A 24,398-nucleotide genomic window follows, 5' to 3' on the forward strand; every position below is an offset into this window, starting at 1 on the left:
TAGCCCAAGATACTATTTTTTTTCTTTTTTTGAGATTAACCCAAGATTTTGCAGCAGGAAAAGCCTGCTTGTCTGATGAACAATGGGACTGATTTTCATCAGGCTTTCTAAGGGCCGCTACTACTTGGGCTGTTGGGCTGGGCTCGCGGTTGGCCAATCTCTGGAAAGGCCGGGCCTATTTCGTGACCTGCAGAATGAGAAGGGCTAAATGGAGGAGACCCAGTAACTCAAAAAGGAAAAAATGGAGACCTTTGCTTCCATTCTTATCACCAAGCTGAAATCGTGACTGTTTTTGACGGGAACAGGTTCTTCCTTCACATCATCAATGGTTGGATCAGTAACCTGGCTGCTCCGAGCTTTGCCACTGTTTTACCAAATGAGTTTTAGTGGATGCACTTTTTCCACTGGACATCTAAAGCTTTCGCCGCACTTTCTTGCATTTGGATCACTAGCTTTATGCAACAACGTTATCTGCTCTCCCATGTACATGGAAAATTAACGTGCGCTTTTGCCACTCATCTGGAAGAACAACACCGCACGCTTTCGCCTACACAAAATTCCTACAATCTTGCATTGGCAAGTCAAAGCTGAGTGTACCCTTTATATTCGGTTGCGGCGCCACTTCTTTTGAAACTCGGGTGATGTACACTGGTCGAATGGCACTTGTTTATTTTAGTGGCGAGCAGCGTGTACCTGCAGGCACCAAGGAACGTAACGCCCCCCATTACACTATGCTCACGATCTGTGGCTAGCAGAGCAGCAGTATTCTATGCATGTTACTGTATAATCTACTCAGCACTGACAGATCTCCTGCATCGAAGCAGCATAGTTTTTCTTTTTTTGTTTACAGGAAGCACGTGGACCCAGGAGGCTGAACCTGTTAGAAATTGTCTCCGCAGCTGGCCTCGGTTGCCAAGCGTTGAAAAGACGTCACCAGATCGACTTTTTTTTCTACTCAACTTGCAGGCGAGTGATCACAAGACAGATCACAAGAATATCCAGCCAGAGTCAGAACAAACAATACAATCATTATCTACAGTTTTGAATTCACGGATGCTTATTAGTTGTCATTCCCCCGTCACTTTACCCACAGGCTGCTACACTACATCCACCAAAGACACAGCACTGACGAGGATCTGTGCTGTTGATACTCGATAGTGACCGCTACTTACCCAATACCACTAGATTGATACCCGGCGCCCATAACTGTCACGCGGGCCTCCTTCAGCATCAAGCCATCAATCCAAGCAAACATCAACGACGAAAATACTTGCCGACCGATCATTTCTCGAAGAAAATCAGTTCGCAGGGTGTATTTGTTTTAGAAAAAAAATGTTTGAAGAAAAATCAGGTCGCAGTGAGCACAGCTATCTGCAGACTGCAGTTATCCCGTAGTGGACACTGGACACTAGCAAAGTAGTAGTGGGCGTTCGCACCTAGTATACACTGGCACACACGCCCATGGACCCTGCACGCTCCTCAGCCACTAGATACGCTATACGCCTCGACCGGTCGGTCCATCCTCCATCAACGTTGACGCTCGAGCGCTAGCTAGGGGTCGTGCCATACCAACAACGCACTGTTGCAGCGTTGAACATGGATCATGTGCGCGAGCGCGCGCTAACACACGTTACATGATGCCCCCAAGATAGCAAAGGCGTCGTGCAGCAAGGCTTGGTGTTGTTTTGTACCATACCGAAATGGACACCCTCCGTCGTAGTACTCGGCGCGATCAATTCCAGTCCCGTATTTTTTTTTCCCAAGTTGCTGTCACGCCATTAGCTTCTGATCGATCTGGCTGCCGTTTAACCAGTCGCACGCCAAGGACGCTGCCGCGCGGCGCGCGGCGCGGGCGGGATGGATGCAGGTCGCGCTCGCACCAGCACGCACGCGGCACGACGCTGCGCCCATATAAGCTAGCCGCCGGCCTCAGCGGGCCCCCGCCCTGTGTGAGCTTGCAGATACTACAGCACGCACAGCCGGCAGGGTCGCCTCAGGCTCTCAGCCAGAACGACGTGCTGCTAGCTGCTCGGAAGAAACTAGCTAGCCAGCAGACACCCCTTCCTTCTTCCAGCGGCAGGGGAGGCGGCATGGGGTTGGAACCTGTGGCCGCGAGCCGGGAGGATGAGGAGGCCAAGAAGATGGAGGCCGGCGGCGACACCATCGGCCAGAAGCTCGACGCCGGCGCGCTCTTCGTGCTCCAGTCCAAGGGTAAGCTACCTCGCTCGGCGTTTCTTCTTCCGCCGTCTCTCTTGCTTCACCTGCATGGCAAGCGTGTGCTCCTTGCCAACCCTCTGCAACCATCTTTGTGTTTCTTGAGCGCCGGCAAGGATCACGGGGAGGCCACTGGCTGTTATTGTTCTCAAACACGCAACCTGGGCGTGGCTCAACCTGAACTAGTCAGTAGTTTTCTCTCTTCTTTTTCGAACGAACTAGCCAGTAGTAAAAGACTAAATCATGCAAAAACAGTTACACGCCAGTTATAAATAAAGGGTGCAAGCAGACGAAAGATCGAGAAGACGATGATTACTCAACATATTATAATTGTTATTTTGTTAAAAAAGGATTGATTACATCATGCTTGGCAAATGATCTGGCCGTTCGAAGTTACTGTTCCCCCCTCTGACCACAGACCACTCCCTGATCAAAAGTTCTCGAGTGAATGAATGCATGTTTGAATGCTTTTGCTCTCTTGCCAATCTACCTCACACCCTCTCTTTTTCTTTCACCGTTTTACCTTACGGGAGGCGTGAGATCCTCGGTTCTCCTTCCTCTCCATCCCACGGCATGGCTACGCCTGCACGTCTCGCCTGTCCTTTTTCAACCGGGAAGAAGAGACAAAACAAGGTGTACTTACCGTGCCCCTGCGATCCCTGCCGAAGTGTGTGCCGATGTACAACACTCCTGCATGTGCGTGGCACACCGTCTGTCTCCCAAACTAGCCTGGCCCCGCATCACACAACTGAACCACAACTAACATGGCTAGTTAAGCAGATTCAATCAATTTTAGTCAAATGTACCTGTGGATTTCACTTGCCGCGTCGGGTTAGTTTATCTCAAGCCTGATGCGTGTAATGCTCGCGCTGGCCATTCACCTCGTTGACATGGTCACATGCTAGTAGCATCATGCACCCATGTTGCATCCACACTTGGGGTCTTGGGGATCGGAGCAATAATGGTGGCAGAAGTAGACCGGGGGTTGGTCAGGTAATCCTATTTGGCAATAATGCGTTAGCTAATCATACTCGCGGCAGTCAGCAGAAGATCCTAACAATCAAGTGCAGGTACAGTCATGCAGTGCAGGTTGAGTCGCTCGCCGCCGATGAGGTGAACTTTTTTTAAATTTTTTTTTTGTGAACAGAAGATGAGGTGATCTTTGACCAAGCAAATTTCTCTTGTCCCCGAAGTCGCATCTTTTGGCTCCTGAATCGCTGAACCAGGCATTACACGCAATCATTCATAATTAAAGATTTTTTGTGTTTTTGAGCTGTGATCATTAAATCTGAAGTTTTAGGGTTGCAAATATCGAGCTTAATTTGTTCAATGCATGCATGATGGGCATGGTGCAGGGTCATGGCTGCACTGCGGGTACCACCTGACGACGTCGATCGTGGCGCCGCCGCTGCTGAGCCTGCCGTTCGCGTTCGCGGCGCTGGGGTGGACGGCGGGGATCATCTGCCTCGTCATCGGCGCCGCCGTCACCTTCTACTCGTACAACCTCATCTCCCGCGTCCTGGAGCACCACGCGCAGCAGGGCCGCCGCCAGCTCCGCTTCAGGGACATGGCCACCGACATCCTAGGTCAGTTCGCTACTGTACTCATACATATACAGCGTCACTACTTCTCCATCGCATCACATTATTCACTCCATGTACTGCTCATAACTGACGGCGATTAGACAGGTAGATAGATAGCGGCATAGCGCCCCTTGCAGTAATCGCGGAATAATCCTCTGCGCGGTTTAATTGTGTAGCTCAGCTGCGGTTCAATGACTGACGGCGATTACCTTGGAGTATTATATCCGTAAAATATCCACTCGCAAATAGCGTCGCCGCGATACTGGTAATGAGACGATAAGCTGTGGTTGTTGTCGCGTCAATCGGTAGCCTGAATCTAAGGGCCTGATGAAAGTGCAAATTGTTGGACCACATGATCGGTAGCATTCGGTATCTGTGTTAACAAAGCTGCATCTGCCAAAGAGACGCGCACATCAAGGGCTTAGATTAGGCCGAATTGAGCATCTTGAACGATCCAAGTGGAGCGTACATTGATTCAAGAGCTGCGACCGAATCCGCTGCCCCTGTATCCTGTACTAGGCGCCATACTGCCATGACCAGGTCATTGCTGCCCCTGTATCTATGCAGGCAAGATTATCTACTCACTCCGTTTCAAAATGTAGATCATTTTAACAAATCTAGATGTATAGATTCTAGATATAAACTGTGTTCAGATCCACAATAAAAATTATAAATTTGCTAAAACGACTTACAATTTAGAACGGATGGAATGCTATCTTATAGTCCTGCATCACTAGGTCATTGCTCTATGGCCAATCATGCCAAAGCATCGATCGTTTCCAATTTCGCATGCGGCAGGGATATATTAGTAGCATGCAAGTGCAGCTAGGAAACTGATGGGCAGATTAAGGACGGGCGGGTTTAGTCTTCAGGACACGCATCATCCGAAGCAGACAGATTGCTTGGACTCGGCCCGTGATGCTTGTTGCAACTAGATGCTAGCCGTTGTTTTTAATTTGTGTGGGGTTTCAGACTTCAAAGCACGTGGTCAACGACTAGTACTGCAGCAGATCGGTCAGAGCTTAGAGGCATCCAGTGTCGGCACGCCGCGCACAGCAGCTTCCAATAATTGATGGTACTTACCATTGCGTCCAAATTTGAACAGTTCATTGTCTGCTAGGCATGGTGCTCACGTAGATTACTAATTTACTAGGAGTACCGTGGCGGTCACAGAAATCTCAGCATGTCTCGAGAGGACAGGGCACGTTGCGTGTGCAGTTCCTCCCAAACTGTGGTATAGTCGTCGGACAAGGCCCCACGCTGTAAATTTTGTCCACGAAACTTACCACTCCAGAGTGAGTACAGGGTCCAGATATTGTCATCTATAAATGCATGCCTGTCCTAGTCGCTCGAGAACGCGACTGGCAAGAAAAAGACCAGCACCGATAACTTCCCAATTCCCATTACCTGCAATTTGCTCTAACTGAAAGCATATGTGACATCACATACCACATACCAGACAGATAATATAGTCTGTCAGATACGAAGTCACACATACGTGTTGGAAAAACCATCATCAGTTGCAATCCTTGAGCAAACTCTTCAAGTGATCACACATTTAGGATGTTTTCTTCGGCTAAACTGTTCAGTGTTCACTGATACCTGATAAATTTTGACTGTGCTGACAACTGAAGGGCCTGGATGGGGGAAATACTACATCGGCCCGATCCAGTTCCTGGTGTGCTTCGGAGCGGTCATCGCGTGCACTCTCCTGGCCGGCCAGAGCATGAAGGTACTGCACCCTACACACGGGACATCGTCCTGGAAATCTATTATTGCATAAACACGAGTAGGATCGTGCGTGCTTCACATGTGTGCTCCTACTTCCCTTGCAGGCGATCTACCTGCTCGCCAACCCGGGGGGCACGATCAAGCTGTACGTGTTCGTGGCCATCTTCGGCGTCTTCATGATGATCCTGGCGCAGCTGCCATCCTTCCACTCGCTCCGGCACGTCAACCTCATCTCGCTGCTGTTGTGCCTCGCTTACAGCTTCTGCGCCGTCGCCGGCTCCGTATACCTAGGTACTACCCTTACCCTCCAAAGCCAGCATTCCAGAGATCAAAGGAAAATTACAGTGACAAGTAATTGCTATGACAATGCGATCGACATGACAGGAAACTCCGACAAGGCGCCCCCGAAGGACTACTCGATCACGGGTGACGCGCAGAACCGTGTGTTCGGCGTGTTCAACGCCATCGCCATCATCGCCACCACATATGGCAATGGTATCATCCCTGAGATACAGGTACGTAGCCTGCAGATCATCGGAAGCTCTGAATCACATATCTAGTCACTGTATGTCCATGGACAGTGATGTTTGCAGCAGCGACAACTCCTGTAACAAATTTGCAACGTGATGTGCCTCAGGCAACGGTGGCGGCGCCGGTGACGGGGAAGATGTTCAGGGGTCTGTGCCTGTGCTACGCGGTGGTGGTGACGACCTTCTTCAGCGTGGCCATCTCGGGGTACTGGGCGGTCGGCAACCAGGCGCAGGGCACCCTGCTGAGCAACTTCATGGTGGACGGCGCGGCCGTGATCCCGGAGTGGCTCCTCCTCATCACCCAGCTCTTCACGCTGCTGCAGCTCTCGGCGGTGGGCGTGGTGTACCTGCAGCCGACCAACGAGGTCCTGGAGGGCCTCTTCTCGGACGCCAAGCAGGGGCAGTACGCGGCGCGGAACGTGGCGCCGCGGCTCGCGTCCCGCACGGCGGCCGTCGCGCTGGCCACCACCGTCGCCGCCATGGTGCCCTTCTTCGGGGACATGAACTCGCTCATCGGCGCCTTCGGGTTCCTGCCGCTCGACTTCGCCGTGCCGGCGGTGTTCTACAACGCCACATTCAAGCCGTCCAAGAAGGGGGTCGTGTTCTGGCTCAACACGGCCATCGCCGTCGTGTTCTCGGCGCTCGCCGCGATCGCGTCCGTCGCGGCGGTGCGGCAGATCGCGCTGGACGCCAAGACCTACAAGCTTTTCGCCAACGTGTGAGGAGCTCACAAATCCAGTAACGCACAGAAAGGTCTGCGTGTAATAACCGATGTAAGAGGTGTACGGTGTCTCAGGCACGCGCAAATGTGTTTTTCTGCCTGCTTACGGAGTAAACCACGAATCTAGCTTTGGGAGGACTGTCCACATGCAAGTCAGACCGCCATACAGGAGATCTTCAACCGTCGTTCTCTATATCCTTCTCTATATCCTTCATTTACAGAATTCTCTACAAGATTCTCTTCTCTATATCTCATTTCTCTCCAACAACGTTCTCTAAATTTCGTTCTCTATACATTAAACCCTATATTAGAAACGTATTTTGTTCCAAATTTTTGTACGTACGTATTTATCATACCTCAAATGCTATGGATATATTTTATTTTTATTTAATCCAGTGTTTAAAACGTAAAGAAAAAATAGAGAAGAGGAGAGAGAATTTCTATATATGGAGGAAACCTGTAGCGTTCTCTATTTTAAAGGACCATTTAGAGAATGCGGCTGGAGCATACAGAGAATGAAATCTTCTCTATATATAGGGTAGAGAACGGTTTAGAGGACACCGTTGGAGACAACCATGCTCATCCTGTAAGCATACAGGGGATCACAGCCAGGTATTTCAATTCCTCCAGGAGATCGACAGACGACATGCGTCACATGCGTTTGCGGGCCTGTGGTGCACCGCGCACCAGCTGTTTCCCTAGTTTTTTTAGAGTTGGAAGTTATTTTATTTTTATGTAATCAAGACTATGCAAGGACTCGCCTTCTACTCCTAGTCAAATAACGTAGCAGTGCTCCTGCTTTTGTTTGAAAAATATTTACAAAACATATTGTATTGTCTACTCGGTAGAAACACACCATCTCACCGTATCAACATCATGTCCTCTTGTTGTTGGATAATCTAACTTGAACTTCCTGCATGAATACAAAATATGATTCGGTTATCATGTAAAGATAAGGTTCCAGTCATCCGTAGTATTCATCTTGCGCCGTTGTAGGCAGAAGGGAGAAGGCGCTTTTATATTTGTCCGTGCAACGCCATGATGGCATCTGAAGTTCTGAAAACAGGCAAAGTTGCTCACTGAATTTGGAAGGCGCAAGAGAAAGGAAAGCCTTTCAATTTTAAAAGCGGAAACTACGAGAGTGCGTAAGCTAGCACGGTTTACGGATGTACGTGGGCTCCTCATGTCTGAGTCGATCTCAGAACTCACTTGATGCGGCTGGGGCCAGCCGGCCAGTGCTCTCGCACTCCGCTGCCAAAAGCCCAAAACCACGCTTCGATCGATCGACTATTCGACCAGCCGCGATGCATCCGGCCCGCGCGCCGGCACCGGCGGCGGCGCGCGGGGGGCTGGCGCTGTACGAGCTGTACAGGGCGGCGAGCCGTGCGGCGGCGCCTGCGGTGCTCCTGTGGCGGCGGCTGCAAGGGCTGGAGCACCCGACGCGGTGGCCGGAGCGGCTGGGCCGTCCGTCGGCGGCGCGGCCCCGGCCGGGATCCCCGCTCGTGTGGTTCCACGCCGTGTCCCTTGGGGAGGGAATGGCGGCGCTCCCCGTCGTCCGCCACTGCGCCCGCCTCCATCCCGGCCTCCCCGTGCTCCTCACCACCACCACTCTCTCCTCATTGTAAGCTCCAATTCACCGTTGCGCGTTCCATTTCTAAAAGTTTGTATTATGCGTTGCGGTCGTACCTTGAACAGCTTTGTCTGGGGCTTGGATGCAGCGAAGTCATCAAGGATTTGCTCCCAGATGGTGTCATATATCAGGTGCGTTGCAGGTTGCTCGCGTAGCTTCATAGCCATGATGCTGTGCTGAAATTAGTTTAGTGAGAATTTACATTTTGTTTTCTTTTCAAGTACGTGTTAATTTCTAAGTTGGGTTGGCTTTATTCGTCTGTTGACGCCTGTCCATGCCTGCCTAATGCTGTTTGTACAGTTTTTGTTTTTTCTGTCTCAAAAATAAGATAATGGATATCCAGTTGTAGTTACTTAGATCTCACAGTACTATTACCTAACGAAAATTTTACAGGATCATTTGCCTTACCCCAGCTGTTAGGCTGTAATATTTCACTGTAAACTTTGAGTGAAGATTGAGAGAGGAAAAGTGTAGTTTGTTTAGATGCTGGGACAAGGATTCTGGGATTCTACGTCAGAAGTGCTTCCTGTGAAATTTTGCATGCTATGTTTACCTCCATTCCGACATCAGATTTTTTTTTTGTGCATGTAGTTTGCTCCTCTTGACTGTCCTGATGCTATAGACAGTTTTATTGGATACTGGAAGCCAAGTTTAGTACTTCTTATGGAGAGTGAACTCTGGCCAAACCTCATTATGTCTGCAACAGCAAAAGGGGTAAGTATCTTTCTCGTAAATCTGAAGCATGATGAGATCTCTGTTCATCATCATGCTCATTTTCTAATTTCTAGAATTTGGACACTTTTCTTTGATTTCCCGTACCGCAAGAGCGGACCTTTTGTCTGGGCTATTCAAAGTGTCAGCATCATGTTGTAGACTGTAGCTACTGATTTGCTAGGAATTACCTACTTATCTGCAGATTGCAGTCGCTCTTTTAAATGCCCGCATGTCACTGAAGTCTTTCAACCGCTGGTCCGTGCCTCTAGGGTTGCCATTAGTCACTCTGATGCTCTCTAAACTATCACTTGTTGCCCCATTGGTAAGTACCAATTGTAGTGCTGACCTTACTTTGATGTACATGAGTACATCTATTACTGCTCCCATCATTCATTTCTTATCATTGCAGAGTACTATTCAGGCTGTTCGTTTTCAGCTGTTACATACACCACCAGGGATTATCCATTTTGCTGGAGATTTAAAATATGGTATGCTCAATTTATGTCTAGTCTTTTCTGACATTAAATTTGAAATGAACCTATGAGTGATTTAGTTTTAAAGGTTGTCTTGGGAGCTTGGAAGATAGCCAGGTTTACAAGTCAAATGATTTATAGAGCATTCATGTGATTCGCATAGCTGTTGGCGATGTTAATGTCGGGGAGAATGAGGTCAACAAAATAAATGATCTTCGGCAACAGTTTAGTAATAGACCCCTCTGGATGGCTGCTTCTATTCACAGAGGTGAAGAACAAGGTAAGAACCCAGGACTACACCTTTTCTCTGATTCATGGATGTATTGTATTAAACTTATTCCTTCTTTGAAAAAATGTAATGTGTCGTTTCCCTTCTAGCGAGCTGTATAAAGGAGCTGTTAGCAATTCACATTCCACAACAATGTTATTCTCTGCTGTTAGAATCTGATACCTTCAACGTCAGATCTATGGTGTCACTATAATAGTCACAGTTGAAAGTTTGACTTGCATATATAGTTAAGGATAAGGCAGTCAAATATCTAGGAGTGCTAACTACTGAGTCAATGGATTCGTCTATATCCTCCAGCTTGGAATAACTTGATACTAAATTATCTTTGTTTTAGGAGAGTCACCTCTGCCAGAACTTCATTCATGTAGTTTTTTATGGTCAATCTTCTGTCATATACTTAGTCTGCTTACTCTTCTGTGAATAAAAAGGTTTTCAGTTTGTCACAGCCCATTGATTTCTTTTTCTTTATTTTTTCAGTCATTCTCCGGGTTCATGAAGAGTTAATCAAGATGTATCCCACTCTACTACTAATTCTTGTGCCAAGACATCCTCAGGACTGCAAGAAATTTTCCGTAGTATGTTAATGGTGCCTCTTTTACCCCAGCTCTGTAGTTTATGAGACATTGGTCATTTGACTACTTTCTGTATCTTGTTGGGTACCAAAAAGTGAAAATGACTACCTTTGTTGAAATACACAAAGGTAGTTACAGGAGCAACTGACTTTACTGTTCGAATTTTGGATTTATTTGGCATGAAGATTATCATGTATTTTAATTTTGAGTCCCAACTCTGTTCTGGTATCAGATGCCATTCATTTGGTACCATATATAATATGAACCCACCTAAGATACCTTTGTATATGTTGTTGTAGGCACTGAAGAAACAAGAGGTCAATTTTGTGCTGAGGTCGACAAAGGAAGTGGTATCTTCAGGCACTAGGGTATACATGGTCGACACATTAGGTTTGTGCACCTCTCCTTCTGAAAGTTAGTGTGCTCTTCCTGCACAAATTGTACATGCCATTTTTGAACTATGATTTAATGGCATAAAATACCATTAAAAGCAGGGGAATTAAGAATGCTTTACAGGGTCACCTCAGTTGCGGTTATTGGCGGTTCATTTCTACCTGGCTTAGCTGGCCATAATATTTCTGAGGCTGCTGCAGCTGGTTGTGCTGTTGTGACAGGTAAGTCGAAAGCATTGATATTTTATTTTTGACATTCATTCGAAAAAAATCACTATATCTGTATATTCATGAATTGAAATCTGGCTTGCAGGACCCCATGTTGGACACTTCTACCATATGCTGCTTGATATGTGGCAAACAAATCCTTTAGCTGTCAAGCAGGTCACGAGTTTTTGTTATGCTTTATTCCTTATTTAAACAAAGCATCATTCTGTGAGACTGACTACGGCACACCATTTGTTTGCATTCTATATTTGATCACTTTCTCCTCCGTAGAAATAATTGGGGAAGGTGGCTGTATAATGAGTGATAGTTTTTTGGTTCTGGACATGCCTCTTTTCCCGCTACTTACCAAAATTAGTTGGGCATGAGAAAATTCGTGTTTAACAGAGGGAAGTGGTCCCTAAAATTCTTTCACAGAGTGCTCTTTTTTCAATTCAGGTGGCTGGAGAATTCGAACTTCTGCAAACACTAAAAGAACTGCTTGGTGATGCCGAAACTCTGGGAGCATGTCAAAGAGCTGCAAAAGTTGCATTTTCCATTATGTCACATGGAGTTGTGAACCGTGTATGGAATTTAGTCTGTAGGTTCACCATTGACTTCTGAATAGATACGTGGAACAGTTAATTTAGCAGAGCCCTCTTCTTGTAATCTCCGTGGTATGCTCATGGACCCAAATTTTTTCCCCTGATAGTACGATAATTGCCGTTCACCATATTACCGCTGCTGATTTATTTCAGTCTTGCAGGGACTCTGAGGGGAAATGCACAGGAAGACAACCGCACCGTTGAATGCGACATGCTGGTGACCTGGTGAAGTGGTGAGTGGTGACAAAGGACACGGATCTCAAATTAAAAGGCCCCTACACTCACATGAAACTGAATTGTATCTCCGTGTCGTCTACCCGGTTTGCTCCTCTCAGAAATTGAAATATGTTTCGACAAATTCCTCTGGGCTGCTTGTCATTCTTTTGTTTCCTTGTGGCGTGGGTGATATATTTTGCCATTCTTTAGCGCCAGCAGCAGATGATGTTTCGCCGTCCTTGTTTCTTCGTAAAATTTGCACTTTCAAGGCTGCGGGAATTTCAAGGACGATGCCAGTTTTAGTGTTAGATGTCAACTGTTAGCTGCATATGATTCTATCAGGCGTGCTATGCGCGATCGATGTCATTTTCCAATAATGTAAGGTACAGTTTCGGGAAGAAAAAAAGAAACAGAAAACGACTCAACGAGTTAGTATTTATTACAAGTTTCGGGAAGAAAAAAAAAGAAACAGAAAACGACACGATGAATTAGTTTTAGCCAGGAAAATGCTTTGAGTACAAACATGCATCTAAACCATTGGTTGCATTCGTGATATTTTCTGTACAAGAGATGAGATTTCATTCGTTGGATCTTCACTTGTAAGTCGTACGTGTAACAGGGCTCGTTATAGATCAGCATCGTGTCCTTTTCTATTTCTTTCTTCAATCACCACGTCGTACAGTGTCACAGTGCACAACGTACAAGCGCTACAAGTTAAAAGCCTACTATTACTCTGTCGGTGCACAAAATACACGTGCAAGGGAAGCCGTTTCGCAGTTGGCGTGGTAGTGGTTAATTTTTGAGCTGCGCTGCTGGCGAAGCTGGAGCCAAAGAAGCTCAACACAAACCAGGGAGGCCCAAAGCGAGAGCTCCCATGCCGCTATCCCACTCCCCGGCCGCTACCTGTCAGCTCCTCGGTCCCTCCCGCCGCACGCGCCTTCCCACGCCATGCCCGCGCGCCGGAGCAGCGCCGGCGGCCGATGCCGCGCTCCTCCCGCCCCCCCTGCGCGCGGAGTCGCTGCCGCGGCACGTGGCGGTGGTCATGGACGGGAACGCGCGGTGGGCGCGCGCGCGGGGGCTGCCGTCCGCGGCCGGGCACGAGGCCGGCAGGCGCGCGCTGGAGGAGACGGTGCGGCTCTCCCGCGCCTGGGGCGTCCGCGCACTCACCGCCTTCGCCTTCTCCCACGAGAACTGGAGCCGGCCCAAGGTACGCGCCTCTCGCCCGCCCGCACGGACGGCCACGCGCCGCCATGGCCTCCTTTGCCTCCGACGACCCTGACGGTTCTTGCCTTGCTGGAATTCGCAGGTGGAAGTGGAATTCTTGATGGGGCTGTTTGAGCGGGTGATCCACGAGAGGGTCGCAGAGTTGTTGAGGTACGCGTTTGCGCCGCCAGCTAATAGCCTCACACATTCCCGATAAGATGCAGAGCATTAGAGAACTCGGCTTCATGGAACTAGATAGGATAATGTCTAGCTATCAAGTTATCCTAGACATATCTGTTTCTGAATTACCAATTGATGATATGGCATTTTTTCCTAATATTTTACAGGGAAGGAATTCGGCTACGTGTTATCGGCGACTCCTCGAGACTGCCGGTCTCTCTACAGAAGACAGCAAGAGAAGCAGAGGAGGCCACAAGGAACAACTCCCAGCTGGACCTGACACTGGCGATCAGCTACAGCGGGCGGAGGGACATAGTGCAAGCATGCCGGAGCCTCGCGCAGAAGGTGCACGACAAGGCGCTCAGGCCGGAGGACATCGACGAGTCGCTGTTCGCCGACGAACTCGAGACGAGCCCTGCCGCCGAGCTCCCTTACCCGGACCTGCTCATCCGGACCAGCGGCGAGCTGCGGCTGAGCAACTTCCTGCTGTGGCAGTCGGCGTACTCGGAGCTCTTCTTCACGGACACGCTGTGGCCCGACTTCGGGGAGGACGATTACCTGGAGGCCCTGGTCTCCTTCCAGAGCAGGGCGAGGCGGTTCGGTGTCAGGAAATTGTAGCGCAGGGCCAGGAAGGCATGAGGAAGGCGTGCTTGAACGGTCATTCATTAGCAGGTAAGCGTTGGTCAGTGGAGCATGATGGGTTCGGGGCTCATGGTGTTCGCATGGTGCGGTTGTGTTTGTTACGACTCACAAATGGGGCTTGGGTTTTCTGCAGGATGTCGATCAAGATGCTTATAGAAGATTACACTGTAGAAGGGGAACTCGAAGTAAGCCTTGGAGATGTCAGATGTCCGGTTCATAGAAGTGGGGAAGAAACAGTAGTGGAGACAATAAAGATCAAGCTGCATCTCGGATCTTGATTGAGCCTGGAAGAGTAGCAAGTAGTAGCAACGATAGGATTGTGAATTTGATTCATGCAGCCAAGGTGAGTAAGGGCATGAAGATTTGTACCGGTATGTTCTGGCTATGGTATAATGTTTACTGCTCCCTCTGGTTTTATTTACATGTTGTATTAAGTTTGTCCTAAGTTAAATTCAGCTAACTTTGATCAAATTTATAGAAAAATAATAACATTTATAATACCAAATTTATTTCATTGAATCCACCATAAAGTATACGTTGATAGCGCATATGTTGAATAGTATAGTTGTTGGTATAAATTTTTATAGATTTGGTCAAAGTTAATTAACTTTGACTTTGGACAAATTTAGCAGTGAAGGCAAGATGTCATGTCACAGAGATTGAGAATTTCTAAATTCCAGAAGGTAGCTCTCTAGCCTCGTACTACAGCTTCCTGTGCGTTCACGGGAAACGGGATTTAGGCGAATAACGGTGAAGGTTGTATGTCTGGAAACCAATAAACGTATGGGCATGGCCAGTGAGTGGCAGTCTGGCGCTAGGGGGCGGGTAGACTGAAGAACATGAGGTGTGGGGCGCCGAGTCTTCGACACGTATCCTTGGGCATGGTTCCACCGTTGACTTTAGTGCTTTCCTGCTATGCTAAGTGGATATCATGTATCGTCATCGACGTTATGGCCCTTCACAATCTTAAAATCTCTGTTGTCCTTTTCGCCCCGATGCCCATGGCTTAATATAGCTCGAAACCAGAGTAATTCGCGCCGTAGCCCTGTAGTAGAGAGGGTGAAGGGCCGAACTACTGTTCCCAGTAAAAAAAATTTAACCGAACTTTGTCCAAAATGACCATCTTTTAACCACCTTCCGAAGTTTTGAAAAGCTCACCTTCCGAAATTTGGAATCCAAATCCACTCGCAAATCACATGCGCCAGGCACACAAAACCATGCCCAGATGTACCAAGCCAGCAGGAAGCGATAATAATCCGGGTGCCCCACGCGGCGCACCGAGCCAGGCGCGACGCTGGAATATAGTCACAGTCACTGACGCGCCGACCCCGGCCCGGTCCGGGACGCGACTTGGTCGGCTGGGTCCGCGTGTCCGCAACCAGACCGGTGACTGGACCGAACAAACGGAACCATCCGCCCCGGCGCCTCGGCCCCCAAAGTTCTATATAAACGCAGCCGAGACCGGCACCCGCAGCCCCACTTTCTCTCCGCCCTCTTTCCTTCCTTCCCCCCCACAGCCCAGACACCAAAAACCCGCGGCTCCGCGTCTCCGCCGAAGCGGGAGGCGGGCAAGCGGGAGCTCCAGCCTGCGCGCTCGGGCGTGAAATTACACTCCCCCCTTCTCTCTTCTCGCTCCTCCGATTCCCCACTCGCGATGGCCGCGCCTCGCCCCCTGCCGCTGGGGGCCCCTGGAGGCGGGCCCGGTGGCAGCGGTGGCGCCGCCCCCGCCGCCGGGGTCAGCATGCGGATGTTCCACGGCGAGGTGTTCCTCGGCGAGATGGAGGTGTTCCCGATGAAGCAAGGGGGCGAGGGGGGCCTCCCGTTCCCCAGCAACGAGATCCGCGTCAGCCACCTCTCGCCGCCGAGCGAGAGGTGCCCGCCGCTCGCCATCCTGCAGACCATCGCGCCCTTCTCCGTGCGATGCAAGCTGCAGTCCAAGCTGATGCCTCCCCTCCCGAGCCTCCACCGCCTGTACCTCACTTGTTTCAACGAGTTCAAGGTTTGTCCCCAATTTTTTTTTTGTTTTTGTTTTTGAACAGCGTATGGATATGGGTGTTTTTTGTCTTGATTCGAGTGTAGTCGCTATGCTCATTTGAAATCGAAGGAAAATACGTAGCTTACTGTGACCTCCTAGGACGACTATCCATTTCCTCCATCCGTAATTCGTGGAACAAGTATCAGGGGACGAAGCATTTTGCACATTTCAGTTTTGGTCCATCATAGGTGTCTTTGGCTTGATGTGATTGGAATTGCCATGTTCATTTGAAATTGAAGCAGAAAACGTAGCTTACTGTGGCGGTACTTGTACTTCGTGGAACAAGTATCAGATGTTGAAGCATTTTTTCACATTTCATTCTGGGTCTGTCATGGGCTATGAGTTTCATGTAGTTAGATTCGTCTGTCGTTTATGTTGATAGAATTTTACAAAGAACTAGAAGGTTTGTATAACCCTTTTATCTGGCTGTGTAGAGTGCGGTGGTAGTGGTTGGAGATGAGGAGCTGCATCTAGTGGCAATGCCGACCAAGTCGGAAAAGGTGCCATGCTTCTGGTGCTGCTCAGCACGCTCTGGCCTCTATGCATCTTCAGTCAGGATGCTCAACCTGCGCTGCCTTGCCATTGTGTTTGATCTTGACGAGACCCTTATTGTTGCTAATACAATGAAGTCCTTTGAGGATCGGATTGAGATGCTTTCCCGCAGGATGGATGTTGAAGATGATCCTGTGAGAATAGCAGGGATGTCTGCAGAAATCAAGAGGTACATAGAGGACAAGGAGCTGCTCAAAGAATTTATTGATACCGATACAGTTACGGACAATGGCAAAATAGTTGGAACCCATAAGGAGGAGGTTCAACCTGTATCTGGTGGTCAGGAGCGTGTTCTTCGTCCTGTTATCAGACTGCCTGACAGGAATGCAATTCTGACTCGCATCAATCCGGAGGTATGATATAGACCTTATTCGAATGAATTCCACAAGCATTGTTGTTGGGTATTTGGGGCTGCAATTTAGCCTTGTCTACTTTGGTGGCATGATTTATTAGCTCTACTAAGTTTCTCTAGATTTAATTCAATATGGAGTTATGGACTCAGGCATTCAGCATAACTACTCTTATATATGGAAGTTTTCAGAATTTGGGATATCTAGAGATTAGTTCTGTCATTCAGCTTAATTGTTTTATGATTACTTTATCACCTTACCCATTCGCATGATACATTCTATTCAGATTCGTGATACCAGTGTTTTCGTAAAGCTAAGGCCTGCTTGGGAGGAGTTGAGAAGTTACCTAACAGCAAAGGGAAGAAAAAGATTTGAGGTGTATGTATGTACAATGGCTGAGAGAGATTATGCTCTTGAGATGTGGAGACTTCTTGATCCAGAAGGCAACTTGATAAGTCCGCAACAGCTTTCAGAACGCATAACTTGTGTAAAGTCAGGCAAGTCAACTTGTTTCAACTATTGTCTAATTTCTATTTTGTTTCATTTAGTTTTACAACTCATTAACCACACCTTTCTGCTGTAAACTTTACACTGCAAATGTTCTATTTGGTTTTTCCTTTCTGAATGCAACAGTGCCAATCTATCTATACTGCATCCTCTGTATCCGCCGGGGGGGGGGGGGTGTTACATTAAATAGCATATAATATATTTGGATGAAATAGTGAAACTGTAACCTTCCTTTCCTATCACTCTGGTATCTGGTTTTGATCTTCTGCCAGAATTGTGCTCGATTAACCATCTATTTCATCATTTCTCTCTATTGCGTGGCAGGTTCCAAAAAGTCTCTGCAGAATGTCTTTCGAGATAGAGGATGCCATCCAAAGATGGCCATGGTAATTGATGACCGACTTAATGTTTGGGATGATAAAGATCAGCACAGGGTTCATGTTGTCCCTGCATATATTCCATACTATGCCCCACAAGCTGAGGTACTTATTTGTTTATTACTCTATATCTTGTGTTGAACATATGGCCATTCTGGAATGATGTGTATTTGCTATAACTATTTATAGATGGCAAATGCTGTTCCAGTTCTTTGTGTTGCAAGAAATGTTGCTTGCAATGTTCGTGGCGGGTTTTTCAGGTTGGTGAATGGATGTTGTGACTTGTGATGGAAGTTCTGTATTTTAATGATATATTTCTTACTGCTTCAGTTGGGCCTCTCTGTTTTTTTTTCCTTTTCTTTCAGAGAGTTTGATGAGAATCTACTGAGGAAAGTGTTTGAACTATTCTATGAAAATGGGTTACTGGATCTTCCATATGCTCCAGATGTTGGTGACTACTTAGTCTGCGAGGTATTAATAATATGGATAACCTAATGTTCTCTCTCTAGTTTATTTTCTGAAATTTTATGCTACCTTCCAATTTTTCTACAGGATACTAATTTTGTTCCAAGCAATAAAGATCAGGCTCCTATACCTGAGGGCATGAGGGGAGCTGAAGTAGAGAAGAGATTGAATGGGCAGGTAAATTTTTATATCCTTGTGTTACTTGTATCGATTTTTAGGAAAATGTTGTGTAGCCTTTTTAACTAGAGGATGCAAACTAATGGTCCCCTGGTTTGTTTTGAGTCTGTGGGCAAGCACTGTTAAATGTCATCATATGGCTCCTGCAGCTTGCTTTTAGCCATTTATAATTATCTACCTTTTTACTACATTGCTTTTCAAAATGTGCCGAACTGCTCCTAGTTTTGCTTGGGACTGGATCTACACCTATATCAAAACCCCAAGTACTCTAGTCTATTCTCTTGACTAGTGGTTGTGATTAATATCTTGCCATTCAAAGTAAGCTTCAAGAGGTTCAATTATTTTCCTTATTTCAGTTGTATCGGGGTGAGCAAAGGGAAGGACAGCAAATGTCATCCTCAACCCGTTCACCAGGTACCTCTCATTTCATAAATTCGGTTGTATAACTTTTGGTTTCTCTCTCCTGGCTCTTCCTGTTACCTATTATATTTATCTATTAGCTCACTAGTTTTCATTGTTTGGATTATCTGTTAACTTGCCAAGAGGATATGGGCCTTCTTTCTGCCATTTTTCTTTGTCAAAGAAAGAGTGTTGTGCTACATGGTGCAGGAATCCGAAAATTATTGTTCTAGAGCCTAATGTTCATGTCCTAGTTATTCTTGGTTATCTTTATTTTTAAACCATTTGACATGAGAATAATTTTCCTTGTCTGCTGCTTGATATAATATTGCATTTAGTCTATAGTACTTAATATTACTGCTCTGTTCTCTCTTCTCACTATGTTTAAGCATATGAAGTCTGATTTTTTTGGGCCACAGTGAGGTGGTATCATTTATGTTAGTTGTGACTGATCAGACAGCATTGCCTGGAGTCATTTCATACCGTATATGAGCTGGCCCTTTGTGCCTTAAGTAATTAGCTACAGACTCTGGTTTAGATGATGAGGAAATGGCAATGTGAGGCACTGGAGGAGATAAAAATATCATAGGACCTTCTTACCTTTTCTTTCTTTCTTGAGGTCAGACATCATATGATCTTGATAATCCCATCGTGAATGCATTCCTGCCTAGGATTCTTGATCCTGAGAACCTTGCCTGAACTTATCGCATATGTTGTATAGAATCAAAACATGGTGCTGTAAGTAATCAACTTGGATCTTTGGTCTAGATGACGAGGGGATGTCATTTCGAGGCACTGGAGCAGGTAGGAATGTCCAGCCGAATGGGGGTGCACTAGCAATAGCCCCCTCGGTATTTGTCACGGTGTTACAAGAAATCGGGCGACTATGTGAGTCCAAGGTATGAGCACCTTACTGTTTCAGCTTATCTTTGTTTCCTTATTCGATTCTGAAGTAATCCCCAACTATTTCTCATACAGGTGGAATTCAGATCTACTGTAAGCAATGGCAAAAGTATGCAATTTTCTGTAGAGGTTTGTATTTTGAATTTTATGACTGGTCAGTGTTTATACCACATAAGGAACTGAGCCTAGCCCAGGCCACTCAAGTTCAAGTCCTCGTCGAGGCGAATTTGGGTGCCTATTTTCTTAATATAAAAGCCATCTAGTTCCTCCTAGGCTGGTCTAGTTTTTTTAGTGTTTATACCATATTCTATTGTCAACAATCTGTGCTATCCATTTCAGAATTGAAAGAGCTACATTACCTTAACCACCTAAACACACATCAACAGCATTGTCATGCCAGTACTTTTTTTTTTGTGATGGTCGATAAAATCTTTCATACTTGACAAACATCATGTAGCTTCATTGGCTCTATTTACTCTGAATTTTTAGAATTAGGTAGCAGCACTTCACATTTCTGCTTAATCATTTCAGCTTCACCTTAATTATCTATGTTTTCCAGGTTCTGTTTAGTAATGAAAAAATTGGAGTAGGCATCGGAAAAACAAGAGATGAAGCCCAAGTTCAAGCTGCTGAAAAAGCTCTCCAAAATTTGGAGAGTGAGTATATATCCCTTTCATCTTGTGTGCTGCAGGCTTTGCTATGTTCTTAAAAAAGCTTGGCATTTATAATGTAATAGATTATATGTGAGCAAGCAAACATCTGGAAGCCCTAAAATACTTTCATGTAGTTTTATGGAAAATATCCTTTAAGGGCCATTAAACTATTCGTGCCGGTATACTGACTAGAAGGTGATTTGTAAATGATGTACTATCATTTCCTTTTATGATTGATGCAATGGAACAGCTTTCTGATCTTGGCTTATCCATCGGATTTTTGGAATGTGTCAACTGGTAATTTTTATCAGACTAGCTGTAGGCACATGACAAGAAATGGTTATCATGTCTGATTAATGGGCATACACATCACCTTGTCCATGGAAATGCAAACCAAATATCGCAACTGGAACCCCCATTGCAATGTGAACATGCTGGTGGCAGTTAGCATGAACAAGAATGACAGCCAACCTAAGAATGCTTAGTAACACATTATTGTGGACATTCCAGTAATAGATGTTCGTTCTAGTAGTACGGAAATAGCTCTTCATTCAATATCCTTGAGATGTTCAGTTAGGTTCTCTTAGAAACATATGATAACTCTTACGTCAAAAGAGCAACCGGCCATTCCTTACTGCACATGTTTAGGGGTTTTCAGCTCTGCATTTCTATCTGTACAAATTTGTGATAACAACAAGGATACCTTTGAGAACTTTGCAATTTTTTCTTGTTTGAGAGTACACGGCTAGAATTTTATGTGCATTAATTTCCTTTAATGGATTGGCTTGCAGGCAGTTATTTGTCATTCGTTGCTCCTATTGCTGGAGTTCCTAACAGAGATTCAAGGAAGTCCCCTGGGAGTGGAAATGGCTTTCTGGAGGACGTTACTTGTTCAGACGTTGATATTTCCATGCACGAACCTTCTGGAAGTACATTGAAACAGGATCATTCAAATAATTTGGATAAGTTGTCATCTGTTATGAGTCTTATTAGAGAACATGTAAGAGGTTATGTTGCACTTGCCATTTCTTCGTTCGTACATTATTTTGACGTGCTGAATTTTGTTTTCCTTCATGGAATGCTAATTTGTGTTTGATATTGTAGTGCTTGGAGGACCAGAATTTAGTGTTTCGAGATGAAGTCCAGAATTCTAGCCCAGCCAGAATCGAAGAATACCATTTTCAGGTTAGCTAACATTCATGCTCACATTTTTCTTAATTTTACTGGTATAGTTCTGGGCCTTGTGGTCACCTTACATAGCACAGCATCAAGGTGTTGCAGTTAGTGTTCTACACTTTGGAAACACAGACCAAGTCGCATGCGACTGCTACCTGTCTTTGGCTCTACCGCTCTAGTGGTTATAAGTGTAAGAAACAATATAATAAGACCTGCCAGGTCTGCTAATTGGAAAACAGTTGTTTTGTTCAAAAATGGAAACACACAGATGGGCAGACCTGGCGCAGTGGTAGAGTCTATCCACTTGTGGCCTGGAGGTCCTCGGTTCAAACCAGCCTCTTTGCCAAATTTCAAAAGAATTTTCCAAGGGTAAGGCTTTCTAGGAATTCCCTTTCCTAGACCCCACCTTGTGGGAGCTTTCGCACTGGATACACCCTTTTAAAAACGGAAACACAGAGCTATGGGAACTGGCTGGTTACCAGTGGCGGAACCAGACCCAAAGCTTTGGTTGTTGTTGGGGGGGGGGGGGGGCAGCCAGTAACGGAGGGTGCCCATCGAGGTGTCGGACGTGACTCGGTGTCTCCAGTTTTTTCACACCTTCCGTAGCGAAGAGAAGTGTTTGTTGTTCATGTAGGAATGTATTTGCTCATAGGAGGTCGTCATGCGGTTACTGCTTATTAGCTGCACACCTAGACAGACTACACTCAACAGCTACCTACTTACCTCATTGCCTTACAAGAAATTCTGACGGCAAGGGGGGGCCATGGCCCAGGTTTGCCGATTCATGGCTTCGCCTGTGCTGGTTACCACCTGTTTTCTTGACTCGCTAAGGGTGTTGAATTGGCCCCAGCACCTGGTGCCAGCTTATTAATGCAGTCAGCATCACACTTCTTTGTATGTTCTTTTGAAGGTTGAACTAGCTGGACAGATTCTTGGGAGGGGTTCTGGTTCGGACAGAGATATTGCGAAGCTTCTGGTACTATGTTTTCTGCTGTGTTTCCCTTTTGTCCGTGTAAATCTGCATTCCATTGCCATATTAAAATATTTTTTGCATCAGGAAGTGCACCAATTTTCATGCAGATGGGGTCACAGTCCAGATGTCCGGTCTAGGGTAGATTAGTACACAACTTTAGGTGAAAGTAGTCTTCTGTTACTTTATGTACACCGTTATCAAAATGGAGAAACAATGTTTAAGAGTTAGAACTGAGAACACGTTTTGCATACCTTTTATTCAGATAAAAGAATTAAAATCTCATCTTGATCTAAGTCGCGATGAATTCTTAAAATTGATTTCATGTTTCTATGTGTGTGTGTGTGTGTTTCTGCTGAGAGTTTATTACCGTCTTTACATGTCAAAACAATAGGCTTTAAAATTTCTGGCCTGGGTATTTTCTTGGGTGTCCAACTGAAACTTCAGATGCGTAATTGGGAATAAATTATGCATATAATTTGCAAAGAAAACTAACTATACTTGCAGAGCATGGTGCATTTTTCCGAAATGGAGATATTACCTACAGTGGCAGCTCGTAACTACGGAAACAAAGTGCTGCACAGCATGTGCTTGAACGCTAATCGTTTCAACGGAAAATTTGACAAAAATAAGAAACCTCATTTGTGCAGTTTATTCCCGGTTTATGCCATACCAGTAACCGGTCAAAATGGGCATTTGGCTAGCAGTGGAATACGTTGCCTTGCATCCCCCTGCAGCCATGAAATGATGGTGCATACTATATGTGTTTCTTTCCTCTGAAAATATAGTTTCTATTAGTTTACTGTGTAGCTAGGATTTTGGCAAATGTAACTGAAAATTTGTAAAATGCCCTCAAATACACAAATAATCATTAGCATAATTATGTGATGATGTGGAACTTTTGCAAGTCATTGATTGCTGTGAAAAACTGTTATGAGTCAAGCACTATATTTGACTATTGTACTCTGTTGTTCTTGTCCCAATGTATTTTTATTGTTTTAATGGTCATTATTATTTACCTTGAGTACCGAACCAATTGAAGAAACTCATCCACCCCTTTTTGGTTTCAGGCTGCGGAAGAGGCATTGAAGACCTTGAAATCAACTAGTGACCCACAAATTAAGAAGTATCTGAGACCTGTAAGGTAATTTGACTGTTGCCACTTTTTGGTGTTAGGAAGCTGTGTTCTCTGTTTAACTTGATTTTGTAATTTACGTAGAGTACATAGTACCTTCTATTTATTTAGCATAGTTGTAGCCTGTTGTATCCTTCCTAGAAATTGTCATCATTGGACATATTGGGTGGAATAATAAATGCTTTGTCGAGTTGTCAGTCTTACAGTTTCCTTTTGTCCTCTGTGTTTCAGATGCAATGGCTGATCCCCATCCCCCCTCTGAGCTCCGCTACCAAATGAGTTCAATATCAAAAAGGTCGGAATGCGAGGACAGCAGCTCATCTCACCATCTGAGCTGTCTGATTTAGCAGAAGCACAGTATCCTTTCTGTGAGTATGGTTGACATCTCACCTTGAACCCATGATATGCGCCAAACTTCAAGCACATGTTTTGTTCTGGAAAGGCTGGCTTTGAAGGTGGTATAACATGAGGGCAGACATGGTGCTTTATGGATTCTTTTGACCATCTTCATCAAAGAATCTTCCCATGTGCAACTTATTCCCATACAACTATAGATGTTCTATCTTGTTTAGGATAGTGGAATAGTTGGCTGTAAACAAGTAGGAATGTAGATGTTGTGGATCTAAATTGTTTCCTTGAAGGATGTAATGACCCATTAACAGTTATGGAGCATTAAAAATGGAATGCTTGTACCGGTTGTTCATGTTTATGTTTATTATAAACGGTGCTAAATCCTTTACAAATCTTTATGTCGCCCTTGAGGACGTTCCAGTGCTCAGAATTGTTTGTTCCAATGCTCA

The 24,398-nt window shown here is 45.9% G+C and overlaps 4 protein-coding genes across 8 annotated transcripts; all 4 read left to right on the forward strand.

Moving 5' to 3' along the window:
- Window positions 1-1,953: 1,953 nt before the first annotated feature.
- Window positions 1,954-7,033, forward strand: LOC112894903 (GABA transporter 1). Its single transcript, XM_025962748.1, has 6 exons — window positions 1,954-2,211; window positions 3,570-3,800; window positions 5,432-5,529; window positions 5,633-5,819; window positions 5,913-6,043; window positions 6,166-7,033. The coding sequence occupies exons 1-6, from the start codon at window positions 2,091-2,093 to the stop codon at window positions 6,778-6,780; spliced, it is 1,383 nt and encodes a 460-aa protein (XP_025818533.1). The 5' UTR covers window positions 1,954-2,090; the 3' UTR covers window positions 6,781-7,033.
- Window positions 7,034-8,023: 990 nt separating this feature from the next.
- Window positions 8,024-12,316, forward strand: LOC112893332 (probable 3-deoxy-D-manno-octulosonic acid transferase, mitochondrial). 3 transcript variants are annotated; one of them, XM_025960602.1, is made up of 12 exons: window positions 8,024-8,400; window positions 8,498-8,540; window positions 9,001-9,123; window positions 9,326-9,445; window positions 9,533-9,611; window positions 9,760-9,876; window positions 10,363-10,460; window positions 10,757-10,847; window positions 10,949-11,071; window positions 11,163-11,233; window positions 11,513-11,730; window positions 11,812-12,316. In XM_025960602.1, exons 1-11 carry the CDS (start codon window positions 8,084-8,086, stop codon window positions 11,675-11,677), a joined length of 1,347 nt encoding a protein of 448 aa, XP_025816387.1. In that variant the 5' UTR covers window positions 8,024-8,083; the 3' UTR covers window positions 11,678-11,730; window positions 11,812-12,316. The 3 variants fall into 3 exon arrangements, with proteins under 3 accessions (XP_025816387.1, XP_025816386.1, XP_025816388.1); XM_025960601.1 differs by having other exon boundaries at window positions 8,026-8,400; window positions 11,820-12,316; XM_025960603.1 differs by having other exon boundaries at window positions 8,029-8,400; window positions 10,952-11,071; window positions 11,820-12,316.
- Window positions 12,317-12,630: 314 nt separating this feature from the next.
- On the forward strand, window positions 12,631-14,344 carry LOC112893334 (isoprenyl transferase-like). The gene is made up of 4 exons (XM_025960605.1): window positions 12,631-13,081; window positions 13,181-13,248; window positions 13,425-13,929; window positions 14,033-14,344. The coding sequence occupies exons 1-3, from the start codon at window positions 12,749-12,751 to the stop codon at window positions 13,873-13,875; spliced, it is 852 nt and encodes a 283-aa protein (XP_025816390.1). The 5' UTR covers window positions 12,631-12,748; the 3' UTR covers window positions 13,876-13,929; window positions 14,033-14,344.
- Window positions 14,108-24,341, forward strand: LOC112893331 (RNA polymerase II C-terminal domain phosphatase-like 2). 3 transcript variants are annotated; one of them, XM_025960600.1, is made up of 16 exons: window positions 14,108-14,242; window positions 16,369-16,839; window positions 17,123-17,333; window positions 17,668-17,825; window positions 17,910-17,980; window positions 18,086-18,191; window positions 18,273-18,362; window positions 18,719-18,776; window positions 19,530-19,660; window positions 19,740-19,793; window positions 20,224-20,320; window positions 21,109-21,317; window positions 21,422-21,502; window positions 22,404-22,469; window positions 23,534-23,607; window positions 23,830-24,332. In XM_025960600.1, exons 2-16 carry the CDS (start codon window positions 16,414-16,416, stop codon window positions 23,840-23,842), a joined length of 1,845 nt encoding a protein of 614 aa, XP_025816385.1. In that variant the 5' UTR covers window positions 14,108-14,242; window positions 16,369-16,413; the 3' UTR covers window positions 23,843-24,332. The 3 variants fall into 3 exon arrangements, with proteins under 3 accessions (XP_025816385.1, XP_025816384.1, XP_025816383.1); XM_025960599.1 differs by lacking the exon at window positions 14,108-14,242 and adding an exon at window positions 14,532-14,582 and having other exon boundaries at window positions 23,830-24,341; XM_025960598.1 differs by lacking the exon at window positions 14,108-14,242 and adding an exon at window positions 15,226-15,898 and having other exon boundaries at window positions 23,830-24,341.
- Window positions 24,342-24,398: the final 57 nt, after the last annotated feature.

This window comes from Panicum hallii, chromosome 5 (assembly GCF_002211085.1).
Source record: "Panicum hallii strain FIL2 chromosome 5, PHallii_v3.1, whole genome shotgun sequence".
Taxonomy (NCBI): domain Eukaryota; kingdom Viridiplantae; phylum Streptophyta; class Magnoliopsida; order Poales; family Poaceae; genus Panicum; species Panicum hallii.

Bases quoted from the DNA above. Each gene is read 5' to 3' on its own strand.
- LOC112894903 (XM_025962748.1), top strand. From the start codon at position 2,091: ATGGGGTTGGAACCTGTGGCCGCGAGCCGGGAGGATGAGGAGGCCAAG. The intron at 3,801-5,431 runs GTCAGTTCGCTA...TGACAACTGAAG, and splicing joins CATGGCCACCGACATCCTAG to GGCCTGGATGGGGGAAATAC. The intron at 6,044-6,165 runs GTACGTAGCCTG...GATGTGCCTCAG, and splicing joins GTATCATCCCTGAGATACAG to GCAACGGTGGCGGCGCCGGT.
- LOC112893332 (XM_025960602.1), top strand. From the start codon at position 8,084: ATGCATCCGGCCCGCGCGCCGGCACCGGCGGCGGCGCGCGGGGGGCTG. The intron at 9,446-9,532 runs GTAAGTACCAAT...TTATCATTGCAG, and splicing joins TATCACTTGTTGCCCCATTG to AGTACTATTCAGGCTGTTCG. The intron at 11,234-11,512 runs GTCACGAGTTTT...TTTTCAATTCAG, and splicing joins ATCCTTTAGCTGTCAAGCAG to GTGGCTGGAGAATTCGAACT.
- LOC112893334 (XM_025960605.1), top strand. From the start codon at position 12,749: ATGCCGCTATCCCACTCCCCGGCCGCTACCTGTCAGCTCCTCGGTCCC. The intron at 13,082-13,180 runs GTACGCGCCTCT...TGGAATTCGCAG, and splicing joins AGAACTGGAGCCGGCCCAAG to GTGGAAGTGGAATTCTTGAT. The intron at 13,249-13,424 runs GTACGCGTTTGC...AATATTTTACAG, and splicing joins AGGGTCGCAGAGTTGTTGAG to GGAAGGAATTCGGCTACGTG.
- LOC112893331 (XM_025960598.1), top strand. From the start codon at position 15,554: ATGGCCGCGCCTCGCCCCCTGCCGCTGGGGGCCCCTGGAGGCGGGCCC. The intron at 19,661-19,739 runs GTATGAGCACCT...TTTCTCATACAG, and splicing joins GGCGACTATGTGAGTCCAAG to GTGGAATTCAGATCTACTGT. The intron at 20,321-21,108 runs GTGAGTATATAT...ATTGGCTTGCAG, and splicing joins AGCTCTCCAAAATTTGGAGA to GCAGTTATTTGTCATTCGTT.